The sequence below is a fragment of the Urocampus carinirostris genome, chromosome 17 (genome assembly GCF_059441175.1).
Source record: "Urocampus carinirostris isolate Australia breed hairy pipefish chromosome 17, RoL_Ucar_1.0, whole genome shotgun sequence".
Classification (NCBI taxonomy): Eukaryota; Metazoa; Chordata; class Actinopteri; order Syngnathiformes; family Syngnathidae; genus Urocampus; species Urocampus carinirostris.
Window position 1 is genome coordinate 27,887,934 of NC_142365.1, and position 13,679 is coordinate 27,901,612.

The 13,679-nt window shown below is 37.2% G+C and overlaps 1 protein-coding gene across 3 annotated transcripts; it reads left to right on the forward strand.

The window, feature by feature from the left end:
- Positions 1-248: 248 nt before the first annotated feature.
- On the forward strand, positions 249-12,773 carry kiaa1191 (KIAA1191 ortholog). Of its 3 annotated transcripts, none has more exons than XM_088321244.1 (9): positions 249-412; positions 890-950; positions 1,056-1,112; positions 1,191-1,360; positions 2,471-2,582; positions 2,681-2,808; positions 3,011-3,114; positions 3,199-3,374; positions 11,810-12,773. In XM_088321244.1, exons 3-9 carry the CDS (start codon positions 1,088-1,090, stop codon positions 12,028-12,030), a joined length of 936 nt encoding a protein of 311 aa, XP_088177370.1. In that variant the 5' UTR covers positions 249-412; positions 890-950; positions 1,056-1,087; the 3' UTR covers positions 12,031-12,773. The 3 variants fall into 3 exon arrangements, with proteins under 3 accessions (XP_088177370.1, XP_088177372.1, XP_088177371.1); XM_088321246.1 differs by having other exon boundaries at positions 11,813-12,773; XM_088321245.1 differs by having other exon boundaries at positions 3,202-3,374.
- The last annotated feature ends 906 nt before the right edge of the window (positions 12,774-13,679 follow it).

The following is a 13,679-nucleotide window of genomic DNA, read 5'->3' on the forward strand; positions in this document are numbered from 1 at the left end:
GAAACATTTGAAGTGATAACTGCTTTGTATTACCAATTAACTGTGATGATAAAAACTGCATGAATATATAAATATTTCTGCAAATTTATTTTGCCCAGTGTACAATATTGTGAACTGAAAAATCTGAAGTAATAACTGCTTTGCATTACCAATTAACTGTGATGAATAAAACTGAATGAAAATATAGATTAAAATAATTATTTATTTGTATACAGTATCTCCTGTCCAGAACAAACAAACACATAACATCGCGAGATTACAACGTGATGTGACCGCTCTCTCCCGGAAATCTCGTCATTACCAGGACGAAGCATAATGGCCGTCGAACAAATCATCAACTCTTCCGTAAATTGCTCACGAGCCGTCGGGTGTTTGCATTGCTTCATGTCCGAAATTTGATGCTTTGGCCAAGGTAAGAGACAAAATTTGCCGAAACATGTTTGACCATGTATTGCATGTTTTTGTCTTGGTTATTCATTTAGCACTGTAATTCACGGTAACAATCAACGTTAAGATTATTCACCAACGAACGAAGTAACTATATTTTCATGTGATGGCTGATTGCACTACTTTGGTGATTTTGCGTGTGACGTTTGTGCACGATTCTCAAATTAGGCCAAATAGATTTAATAGATAAATGCTTGAAGTCCCAGTATCTAAGTGTCCTTCAATGAAAACACCCAAAGAGCATACACAATGTAATGTGTATAAAATTGCTAACCTCTTTCTTTCACCTTAGTAAATGTGTTATTTTATTGAAATATTGTGCTTTTTCTTATCGATCATGTTTTAACAAATCTGCCCTTGCGGTGATACGTTTTTGACATTGCACTGCCATAGGAAAGACATTTGACCTGATGTAACCTCATTCTCTTCCTCATAAACATAGACTGGGTGCGATGAGACCATCCACTGCCGGCTTCTGCTCACTGGTGCCACTCTAATCATTGGTTAGACTGCCGTTTTTTTAAATAATTTCACAACCTTTCTGCTACCTATGAATTCTCACATTCAAGTGTGGTCCATAACAATGAATTTTTTTTATTTTCACACAGGTGCATTTGTTTTTTCTTTGTTGTAAAACATTATGGCTGGTTCAGGTGACTTACCAGGTGAGTAGGATACAGTAATCTTGTATTACATTTAAAGGGAGAAAAAGGGCGTGAAATTTTGATGGTATTTTTTGATAGCTCTCGAAGGTCCTGGTGGGATGAAGCTCCCCATTGGGATGACCCGCCGGGCGCTCAGCTATGATGACAACCTGGAGGCGCCAATGTCCACGCCTCCTCACGACATCAACATCACAAATTTGTGGAGGCGCCCTGTTGTACCTGAGAGAAAGTTCAACCAGCTGGCTGAGGTGGGACAAATGACTGAAACACCTTTCGGTTTATTCATTTGGGTGGATTTATCTATCGTCTGAACAAATTATCAGCCCTAATTTCCTTTATTTTGGTAGATTGATGATTTTGAGATAAGGAACAAAATAAACTTATCATTTCTGCCAATTTCTACAGTTGTTTGCCATTTGTGACCTGCGGTGAGGTTTCATTGTCTTCCCATAACTTAAGATTGACGTCTATGCGTTTCTACGTTTTAATAAAAGTGTCAACTGGTAATCATGAAAAAAAGTCCATGCAATAAGAAAATAAAATACTGCATGGCTTGATTTGCTATTAGCTTGCTGATACTATCACTAATTATTTAGTTTGGTGCTAAGGTGAGCGCAAACACGGAATCCTTGGTCTCACTACCGCACTGCCATAAGGCAAGAGAATTGCATACCTCTCTGCATCTAGGATGATCACCACTGTAATGCATTACATATTAGGAATATAATGTGAAAATTCTGTAAATTTTCTTTTTTAAAGAAAATCCAAAATTGTGAAGCTTAATTGTAAATAAATTAACACTGACTAACTATAACCACGTATGGTATTGTTCATTTTATATTACAATGATTACAGGTGAGTCACAGCCTCCCATGCCAACCTGACTGTCCATAATTGTTTGATATGTAACAATATAACCTAAATGGAAAGGTGAGGGAGTTTGTTCATGTAGTGAAAAAAAATTGCGATATGCAGGTCTATTTTTTTTTTTCCAAATCTAAGATCAGCTGGAAAATTGTACTTGGTCTAAAGATAATTGCTATAATTGAAGGATTAAACTCGACACAGAACATTTTGAAAATTTCTGGGTCTTATTTCAGCCAACCCAAGCTTTTGATCATCTGATTGATTGTGTGTTTTTTTTTATTTATTATTACATGTTTTTGTCTCCTTATTACAACTACAGTACCTATGAATGGGTCAACAGCTCAATGTAAATGTTGCCATTGTAACAGCTGTTTGCCACTGTTGAAAATGTTTTTATCTTTTTCACCTTTTACAATGTGCTTAATTTAAACTCATTATAATTACTAGCTTCAATGTATTGTATTAGATTCAATATTGTGTTTTACTATCAGGAGGATGAAGGTGTTGCTGTGAGTCAGCCGGCGTTTGAAAGCGCCCCCGCCAGGTCCACTGGTGTGGTGAAGACCAAGGCTTCTTCCCTTATTCTCAACTCCCTAATCACCAGTAAGCGAGTGACGGCTATACCTATACATATTTTTGAAGTTAATTGTTTTATCAGCTTTGATATTCTTTTTTTTTTTCCTTTAATAATTTCCTTGCAGAACAGACCCATGACAGCATGTACAAGTTTGAGCAGAAGGCAGGGCTCACTGACACCAGTTACACTCCCCATAAAGGCCTCACAGCTGAGGAGACCAGACACCATCACCGCATGCCTGAATCCTTTCAGGTAATACACCACAAACACTCAAAAGGTCAAGGTGATGTAACATAATGAATGGTCATGCAATTCCAAGCAATAATTTAAACAATCATGTTTTTTTTCTCCTCCTTTTTTTAATTTTTTTTTTATTATTATTTTTTTTTTTTTACTTTATTCATGTTTGTATCATTGAAGCCTCAATGCATTGTGACATTTTGTTGCTGTATAGAAAATGCAGATCCAGAGCATGGAGGCTCGAGAGGAGCGCCAGACCTCGTCAGCCCAGTCCACACCATCTACCACGCCGCACACTTCCCCAAAACAGCAGCGCAAGCAAGTCAAAACAAAACACAACAAATGAGCCCCTTACCTACCAGGTTAATGTTTAACCAGCCCTCATTTGTTGTTGTGTATTAGTAGGAGCTGGTTCAGCAGCACCAGTTCGGACGTCAGCGTGAGCTCCTCCAACAGCAGCGTGGATCTGGTAGGGGGTGACAGCGGCGGAGGCGTGCTGGAGCGCTGGGGCGTGTTTGGGCCGCGGCCACTTGTGCACAAGTCCACCTCCGATCTGGGCAGCGATCCTTCAGCACCAGGTAAACACGATTGTTTAAACAAAAAGTCTCGTGCTACACATAGTGGTCACGTTTGCGCCAGAATTGTCATTGTTGCGTTGAATGCATTTACTGAGAAACCGTTATGTCAGCCCTGGTAATGTGATATTACATGCGCGGTCATCCATTTGAGGTCACACATTTATTGATTATGGACAGATTTGCATATGCCAGATCTTGTCCAGAATGCTGTTGGAGAAGGCATCAATTTATTTATTTTACTTGAAAGTATGGCCGCAACATTTTGAAAGCTGATTGATCTCTGACTATTGAATCGATTAGTTGAAATATCGGATAATAATTAATCAAGATGTACATTTTGTGAAGTACATTCAGTGGTCATCTGCAAAATCTGTAACAAAATTACTTAAAGCCCCAGTGTGTAAAATTTGACCACTAAATGTAAGCACCAGTGTTAATATTTGACCATTAGAGTTCACTGTTGTCTGATGCGAATCAAACCAAGTGCCACAGCAAGCAACAAAATGGCAGACAAACATGGCGCTGACCTTGGGTATGGATTTTATTGTGTAAAAGAAATGCAAATCTTTCGACCTATGATTTTTATTTTCATAAAAATTAACATTGGTATGATAGGAGGCATTAAGTATTACACATAGTATTTTTGAGGATTCTCATCAGTATAAAATCCAACAGTTTTAACTACTGACATTTGTCGTTTTTGTCAGCGTTATAACAAATGACATTTTTTCTTCAGACTGAATGCATTTAATTTCTAATAAGTGTCAGGCGCTGTCTGGCATAACGCTCAAACTCTTTTATAGCGAAATATACGTGGAAAAATGTAAAGCGCGTGTCATCATAACCATATGGTCTTGAAGGTCACTAGAATCTTCTTGTGCCAAGTTACTCCATTTGATTCAATTGTTCGACTGTTTTCTTTAAATGTTCGTGCTTAACCGAGGTACTGCCATTTTACTCATGGTCTGCTTTGCAAACTTGGCAAGTACGTTTATCTTTATATTTGCCATATTTAGGCTAAAATGCTCCCAAATTTTAAAACTTTTGGTACGCGTATTTGATATTGTTTCCACTTGTCACAGACGCTATTCCGCATGAGCGTCTTTCAGCAAAGATTATAAGCATGTGAGATGCCTCACTCTGTCAGGAAAAACGTGTCTGGCGAATATGATCAACAATGCAATCCATTGATGACTATTTCTACAACGTTGACTTATCATTGCAGACCTACTTGTAAGGAGAAGAGGGGAGTGAGCCTAAACTTAAGGCAAGAAATTCCAACCTGTTCTATTAGCCCTTCCTTAAGGACTCTCTTGTTATTAGATCTTCTGGGTTACAAATGCAGATCTGCCCTATAGTGTCTGGGAATGAAAAAATAAATTAAAAAAACAGTTAAATGACTCGCCAATAGTGACATTGATGCAAAGGGTTTATAATAGTCAAATAAACTGTCATCCTATGCCATATCCTTTGCATACATTATACTAATATTTAAAACTAAAGCGTATCCCTTCATCTAAAAAAGTTAAACACTGCAATAATTGGAATGTAAACTGCTAGGGTAATGAGTCATTCCAGTATGATGTGTGTTCTTATAAAGACATCAGGTGCTATCAGTAACTGAAGATTATTATATCTGCCTAGTACGTTATTGTGGTGCCATGTCTAGTCATGTCAGTTATCATATAGTCTAATTTTGATGTATTTATTAAAATGCCAATTCCACTTAATTGGTGTAGTTATTTTAAAGCAGGGGTAGACAAACATTTTGAGTCACAAGCCGCATTGGGTTAAAACATTTGGCAAAAGGGTATGGGTAAAGAATTATTGATATTTTTTGTATCGGGTGATACAGTCTAGTATCCAACACCATAGCAATAGCAGACGAGGAAAGATAATGTAGGCCTATCCATTTATTCATTCATTATCTGCACCGCTCATCCTCAGTAGGGTCGCGGGGGTGCTGGAGCCCATCCCAGGTGTCTTCGGGCAGTGGGCAGGGGACACCCTGAACTGGTTGCCAGCCAGTCGCAGGGCACACAGAGACAGACAACTCACTCGCTCATTCACACCTAGGGACAATTTGGACCGGCCAATTAACCTGATATGCATGTTTTTGGAATGTGGGAGGAAACCGGAGTGCCCGGAGGAAACTCACGCAAGCACGGGGAGAACATGCAAACTCCACACAGGAAGGTTCGATCTCATGACCTCAGAACTGTGCGCACACGCGCCAGCCACTGCGCCGCCGTGCTGCTTCCATTTATTCTATATTTTTAAAATTTTTAGTTTTGCACATTCCATTCAGGCAAAAATAGCTATTTTCAGAATAGCAGCGGTGATATGCATTTATCAGTAAACAGTCATTGACTAGTCATTCACTTGTCTTTTTTTGTCTATAAATAAACCATGTAATCAAACTGGTTTTAAGACACTCTGAATTTAAAGTAAAATTAGACATTTGGTGCTTTAAAATGTACATCATTTCATTGGAAAAAGTCTAAATGCAAAACAGCTATCTCAGAAGGTGTTTTTGTTGATTGAATTTGCTAAATATAATGATTAATGGAAAAATAAAATGCATAATAAATACTGCACGTAAAGTAAATTTAGCCAGCTATTTGAATGTTTGGGGCGCTGGGGACAAAATTGACACCAAATCAACACATTTCCAATAAAAGGACTTTTAGAAAAAATAATCTGCATGTTATCATAATATTTTCACCATTTTTGTGTGGCGGGCTGGATGAAAAAGCTTCTTGGCATGCGGAATGAGGTTTGCCCACCCCTGTTCTAAAGTTATGAACTGAGCAATCACTTGGCTCATCTGTTAAAGTTTTAAGTCGTATGTTGATGAAAATGTGTCACGCAAGGAGGTTTGCGCATTTGGAAAGTTAAACTAGACAGCAAATAAAAACAAGCATTGGGTTAATAAATGAAAGGATGACCTTCAGACTAGTGACTATTCTGATGGATGAGTATAAAAAGAAAGCAGGTGCAAATATGTTATGCACCTGAGGCAGCAGAGAAGTGACTCGAAAAGAAGGTTGATTGCCTTTACTACCACATGACTTTGGGTAGGTGACTTTGGGTTTTTTATTTGGTGTTGTAAAGCAGGGGTGTCAAACTCATTTGAGCTCAAGGACCACATTGTAGGAAAAACACTTATGGGGGCCGTACTAGTAAATTAATAGCCTTAAAATTGTGCCTTAGCTGTAGCACTGGACATTTCTGGAGTCTCACCTTCAAATTACAATTTTGAATCAAGTTTCGATTATAAAATACATAATAAATTGTTTCACTCAATTTGTTTAATTTAAATTTTACCAAGATATGATCTTTTAGTGTTTATCAACTCTGCATTTGTAAAAAAAAAAAAAAAAAAAAAATATATGTATATATATATATATATATATATATATATATATATATATATATAAACTAGTTTTTGTTGTTGTTGTTGTTGTTGTTTTTTTTAACATAAAGAAAAAGAAAAACAACAATTGAATTCATTTCCACTACAGGATTTTTTTTTTTTTTTTTTTTTTAACTGGGAAACTCATGCAAACTGGAAAGTGATAAAACTAGTATGGTTGGTTGGATATCTTAACCACTAGGGTCATAGGGCCACCATATCCTCTGTGGTGTGTCTTGGGCAAATACAGCCTGGTGACGCCCATCCCTCTCCGGGCCAACATATGTTTCCACCCGGGTTCGAACCGGGGACTTTTCGTGTGTTAGGCAAATGTGTTCACAAGTACACTCCAAAAACATACAAACACTTAGTCATGTGACAACAATTTATATAATTGAATTAAGGATTAAAACGTGTTTTTTTTTTCTGTATTTTGTGTATTTTTATTAAACTATGCATGGATTTGGGAACCTTCATTGTTAGCTTTAAAATGTATTATAGAAATGAGTTCTTGTTTTAGGGTCGCCAACAACTCACTTTGGATTTTAGATGCATCCAAAAGCCACATTTGTTTATTGCATCAAGGCTTTTTGGCTTTGTCAGGAGTGTTTATTTTGTCAAACTAAAGTAATAGATTTTATATATATATATATATAAAATCTATGTGAGAAAATTTACAGCTATAGAAACAAGATTAGAAAACACCAGCGACTGCCACAGATGAAATCATAAGGGGGCTGGACATATTGTGCGTGTTTCTGCAAGGAAGACACTAAAAGTGTCGCTTGTTTACCAGATATGCATATTAACACAAACTTAAATTCTCCACACTCTAATTTTGTTTTGGAATGAGTACTTGATTTTGTTCCTTCTAGGCTGTTGTTTGTAAGGTCTTGGTTGTAATTTATATCTATAAAATAGATATGTAATATATATATATTTCAGACTTTGCAAATGACCACTGAATGTACTTCACAAAATGCACATATTCATATTGATTTATTATTATCCAATATTTTAACTAATCGTTTCAATAGTCAGAGATTAATCAGCTATCAAAATGTTGCAGCTCCACTGTCAAGTACAAAAAATCAATTGATTTCCCACTTATATATTATATAGTATATTTTATATATATATATATATATATATATATATATATATTTATTGTTTATTGTTTTGACTTGTGCTTTTCATTCGTATTTAAGTTATATTGGAAGAAAAAAAATTCATTTTTTTAACCTTGGTTTTAAAGTAAATATCTATGGGTCAAAACCGAGCCCAATATGATAGATGTTATAAGAGCTAAGGATTTTAAAATAATATATATCTCAGATGTGTTGTAATGATAAGATAACCTTTTTTTAATTTATGTAATACTTTTGAGGTTAATTTCAACATTTTAAATATTAAAATTGCGGGTTATACTAGCAGAGAAAAGGCCCAGGGACCAACAAAATAGGAAAAGGAAAACTTGTCATGGTTAAGGAAGATTGAAGACTCTTGTTGCCACCGATCTGCCAACATGGGGCGGGTTAACCCTAAAACCAACATTTTTCAATCGAGAGCAGATCAGGCCCAATAGGGGGTTGGATCCGACCCGCGAGACAACGCTCAGGGAAGTGCAAGAGAAAGAGAGCTGTAGGCTGAAATAGGTCCATTTGATGTTGCCAAAGCTAGGTGCCTCTCACAAACGCTGCACTTGTATTTCTCTCTCTCTCTCTTCCTCCATTTTTCTCTCACTCTCACTCTCTCTCTCTTTCACTCTCTCTGTGTTTTTTTCTTTCTTTGTTCCTTTTTGTCTCTTTCTCTCGGTCTTTTTACCTTATTTTTTACCTTATTTTGGTCACTCTTCATTTTTTCCTTTACTCTCTATCTCCTGCTTTCCCCCTCTCTTTCCTCTGTCTCTTTCTCTCTTTTCTTTCCTCATTTTCTCTTTCTATTTCTCTTTGGATTTCATTCTTTCTCTTTCTTTCCCCCTCTCTCACTATTTCTGTTTTTATCCCTTGTTTCTCACGCTCTCTCTCTCTGTTTCTCTTTCTCTTTTTATCCCACCCTCTCTACCTTTCTCTCCCTATCTTTCTCTTATTTCTTTCTCTCTTTTTTTTTCTTTCTCTCTAATCTACTGAACCGGCCCCCGAGAGAATGTATGTACAATCGTGTGGCCCCCGAGCTTAAATGATTTTGACAACCCTGATCTAGAGGCTAACCGATACATTCCAATCACTGGGTATAAAAAGCATAGTTTAGTAGCAAATGTTGCGTTTAAGAGAGACATCCACGCACCACACTTGAGTGCAATTGTATAGCCTTAAAAAGCACTATTTTAAGTAAAATATCACCAGGGTTGGGTGTACCTCAAATGTTCTCTGGTTGATAGCCAGCATGTACAGCTACAATGAGTGGTTTGCATTGGTATTAGTGCCTGGCTTTGGCAACGTGATGCAGCTCATATTTCTCTGGTGTTTCTCTCAGAATTGTTTCGCGGACTGGATTAGATCTGTTGACGGGCATAACACAACCCAAGGGCCATATGTTTGACACCTCTATTGTAAAGCATGCATTGTAACAAATTTTGTGATGGTGAAGCAGCCTTTGGCTAGAGCTTCAACAATAAATTGATGTCGACAAAAATCAATAATATAAATGGTCAACAAATGAATTTTATTGTCCACAGACACGTGAGGCATCTCTACATAAATATAATCTCTGCTGAGAGTCGTTCATGTGCAGTAGTGTCTCTGGCACTAATGTACATAAATGATGGGCTCAACATCAAGTGCACATACCAAAACTTATGAAGTTCGAAAGCATTTTAGCCTGAATGTAACTTTGTGCTTTGTGCATGAATGAAACTAGCATGAACACACCATCATCATGGAAAAGGTGTCAATTGAAAGGGGAGCGCTAACTATCATAATGGGAAAAATCTTACGAGTCTGTTTAACGGAAATAAGGTGGTGAATCGAACGGATTACAAGAAGCAACGTCTAACAAAGCAGAAATGTTTTTAAGCGTATTACTATTTATTTTAAGTTTCTTTATCCAATATTGTGTGTTTTGGAGTAAACTTTTTACTCAGTTGGATTCTATGGATTGGCCTTGGGGACGTAATGTTGAATTGCGCAAGCTTTATAGTTTTCGGATATCTTGTTTCAGACTAATCGTGATGTTTCTCTGATGAGTATAATTTGTAATGGTCATCATAATTTTGATCCTAAGAGTTTAAGCTTTCCAATGATATATGGCATAAAATATGTGACTGGTGACATTGTACAGACGTGTATTTTTTTTTATTTATTTATTTTTTTTTCCCTTCCCTCAAAAGTCCAGCGGCCCACCGGCGGGCTAACAGGACGTTAAGCGGTTATGGTACTGTATATTATTATATCATTCTGTGTGCCGTGGTTTTTTTATGTAAATATCTTGCGTTTAAATGTGGGCACATGCGGTTATAGTCAGGTGCCCCTTATGTATGTTCAAAATGTTTTTCTTTCAAAATTTACTGGGTGCAGCTTAGTACAGTAAAATTCAGAGTATAAGGCGCATCACCTTATACTCCGAATTTTACTGTACTAGTGTTGTGGCGGAAAATGTCGCTCTGCATAAAATGCCACACAATCCCAAGAATATACCACTTTCTTAAACGTCACTTGAATGACTTTGTATCTCCTTTTGAGGGGGAAATATAATAGAACATTAAAGTACAAAAAATGTGCACCTTGTATATAAAATATTTTTTGAGCAAGATGAAAATATTTACTTTGGCGAAATGACGCCTTCTGAACTTTTTTGTCCTGATTGGTTTAGTGTGAAAAGAACATGTGAAATGATGTGCCCGGTAATATTGTGTTAAAAATCTCACAAGTGTGACCGGAGTATAAGTCGCACCGGGCCAAACTATGAAAAACAAGTACCGTATTTTCCAGACTATAAATCAAAGTTTGCAAAGCAGACCGTGCGCATCACAGCAGTACCTCTGTGTTGCAAGAACATTTATATGGAGACTATGTTGGATAGTTGAACGAAACAGAATGTAAATCACCTTGGTAAGATTCAGTTAATCTGCAGTTTTGATGACTTGCATTGTAAATTTTACGCATTTATATCGCTATAAAAGGGAGCTTGAGCATTATGCCAGACTGTTAAACATATTTGAAATTAGTTTTGTGCGGTCCAAAAAACAATCATGAGTTGTCAAAACGTTAAAAAGGACAGGCGTTGGTTCTATTTTTACCGAATTAGCTGTTGACCATCGAATGTACTTCACAAAATGCAAATAATAGTAGTTTTACTTACTTAGAATTAGAATATACCTTTATTGTCATTGTTACAACATGGGTTGAATATATTGTGACAACGAAATTGGACGTGGCACTCCAGTCCACATTTTACAGTGAGGATAAAAAAAACAAAGAGATAAAGGAACAAAGAAGATGTTTGTACTGTCCTTGTTGCGTAGGCTTTGTTTTCCTCCGGAGGGGGGTGTATGAGGGGGTGAGGGACAGACAGAGATGGCCAGATCCAACTAGATGCTTAGTCCACGTATTGAATGGATTTGGGAAGTACAGTGCGACGATAAAAGCTCCATCGGGGTGGGCAAGCTGCTTTTTATAGATAGCAGCGGGCAGGAGATTTAGCGCTATGCTAACGTTAGCATCCGGTGGAACGTAAACAGCAACCACAATGACCACAGTTAGCTCTCTCGGTAGATAGAAGGGTCTACACGATACTGCTAGAAACTCTATATAGAGTGAGCAGTGTGTGTCTACATCTGTTCTACATCTTCTGATGAGCTTTATTTTATTTTAGTAAAAGATGCATTTGCACCCATTTTCTTGTGTTTTATTATCACTTGCCACATAATTACCAACTTCATGCAAGTGAAGAAAAAAATAATCCGATTATTTGACCAATCGTTTCAATAGTCGATGATAAATCGACTATTGATATATTTGTTAGTTGCAACGATAATCGCATGATGTGAGGTGCCTCACTGCTTCCATTTTATGTTTCTCAGCAGGCTTAGCTCTGCAGGCATACCTGGGCGTCCACAATCCAAACGCCACACAGGTCATGAAGTCTCAGGGGCCTGCTCGATTGGCTGACAACGCAGACGCCCAAAAAGCGGCCGCCCCACCCAAGATGGAGATCCCGACTATGGACGGTCGGCGGCAAGGAGCTCGCCCACACAAGCTCAAGCCTCGTGACATGAACATCCTCACCCCATCTGGATTCTAGACGCCGGACCCTATCCTCTTCCCCGATTGGCTGTCTTTTAACAGTTAGGTCACATGGTTCCTCCTCAAGCTGCTGACTTATAATTGTATGAAGGACTTAAAATTCATAACATTATTTGTAGTAAACTTGAACATATACAGGATTTTTCAAAAAACTTGATGTAAATATCACTGAAAGTTGGAGGTTAGATCGGGCCCAAAATGTTTTTGTCAGAGCCCAACCAATTAACTCGATGAGGGACTGAACCCAAAGCAAATCCGAATTTTTATTTTTGATTCATGGTGACTCCAGAGGAGTGCATCACCAATGAGAAGGGGACAGAATCACGAGGGGGATTGAATCCACTGCGGATAATCCACAAAGAAAAAGAAACAGTACAATGACAGGTGAATAATAAAAAAAAAAAAACCAAAACCTGGCCCGAACCCTAACGTAATGATAGACATTTTAGGCCAGACCCAAAAACAATTTTACAGATGTTCAATATGCGCACCGCCTGAGACATGGCATATGTCAAATCAGTTATCCAGCTCCTGCCAAACATGATGAAGCGTATCTTGGGTAACATTATCCAGCAGATTACGTTTTTTTTTCTAATTTGTACACAAATTATCAAAACATGAGTTAGTCCAGGGAATTACTGATATTTATTGTAATAATTAATCATTAATATTAAATAAATTCATTTTTTGAAAAACCATGTATTTTATATATATATATATATATATATATATATATATATATATAAAAATAAATAATTAGTGGCCTTATAAACTGACGTGAAGTAAAAGCTAACTATAGTAGAACTGCTCCACAGTAAACAGATAGCAACCTAGTAAGGTTGTTATTGGTTACACCAACCGAGATTGTTGGAATTATTACTTTATCAATACACACTTACATTAGTAATCTGACCTTCCCCAAACGCCACTCATGCAACAATACGCACGCTCGTTCTGCAATAGATAGGTATCAGGAAGCCAGCATTTCACACACAAGTGGATTTATTCCTAACACACAAATCTAATACAAACAACTGGGTCTCGTGTCCCTCTCAATACAATCTTGTGCGTCTCTGTTCCCACCAGCAGGCGCACCTCTCATCCGAGTAGTGACGTGAAGTAAAAGCTAACTATAGTAGAACTGCTCCACAGTAAATAGATAGCAACCTATTAAGTTGTTATTGGTTACACCAACCGAGATGAAGATAATGCAGGTAGTGAAGCAAGATTGACTAAATAATTCAAAATAACATGACTCATCATTATAACAACTAGCTTCAAGTTCTTGTCAAACGAGTGTTTCACCTCTAATCAAATTTAGCATCTTCCTAATACATGACCTCATACAATACTGTCGATACTGTCTGTTGATATCGACCATAATATTTTTCTTGAAATAAAACATACCAAACTTTTTTGTTGTAGACTGTTGATTCAATATAAAGAAGTAATGGGCAAAGTCCTGAAATCTTTGTGTCAATGCAATATTGATATAACCTAAAGATGGTTAAATCAAAAGTTTGTGTTGTGTTTCATGTATCTATTCACATTGAATTTTTTGTGAGGATCAAAAGAAATATTGGCAAAGTTTAAGCATCTAAACTGAGGAGGAAAAAAACTGCCCTTTCCTCGTTTTGCTGAAGCAAA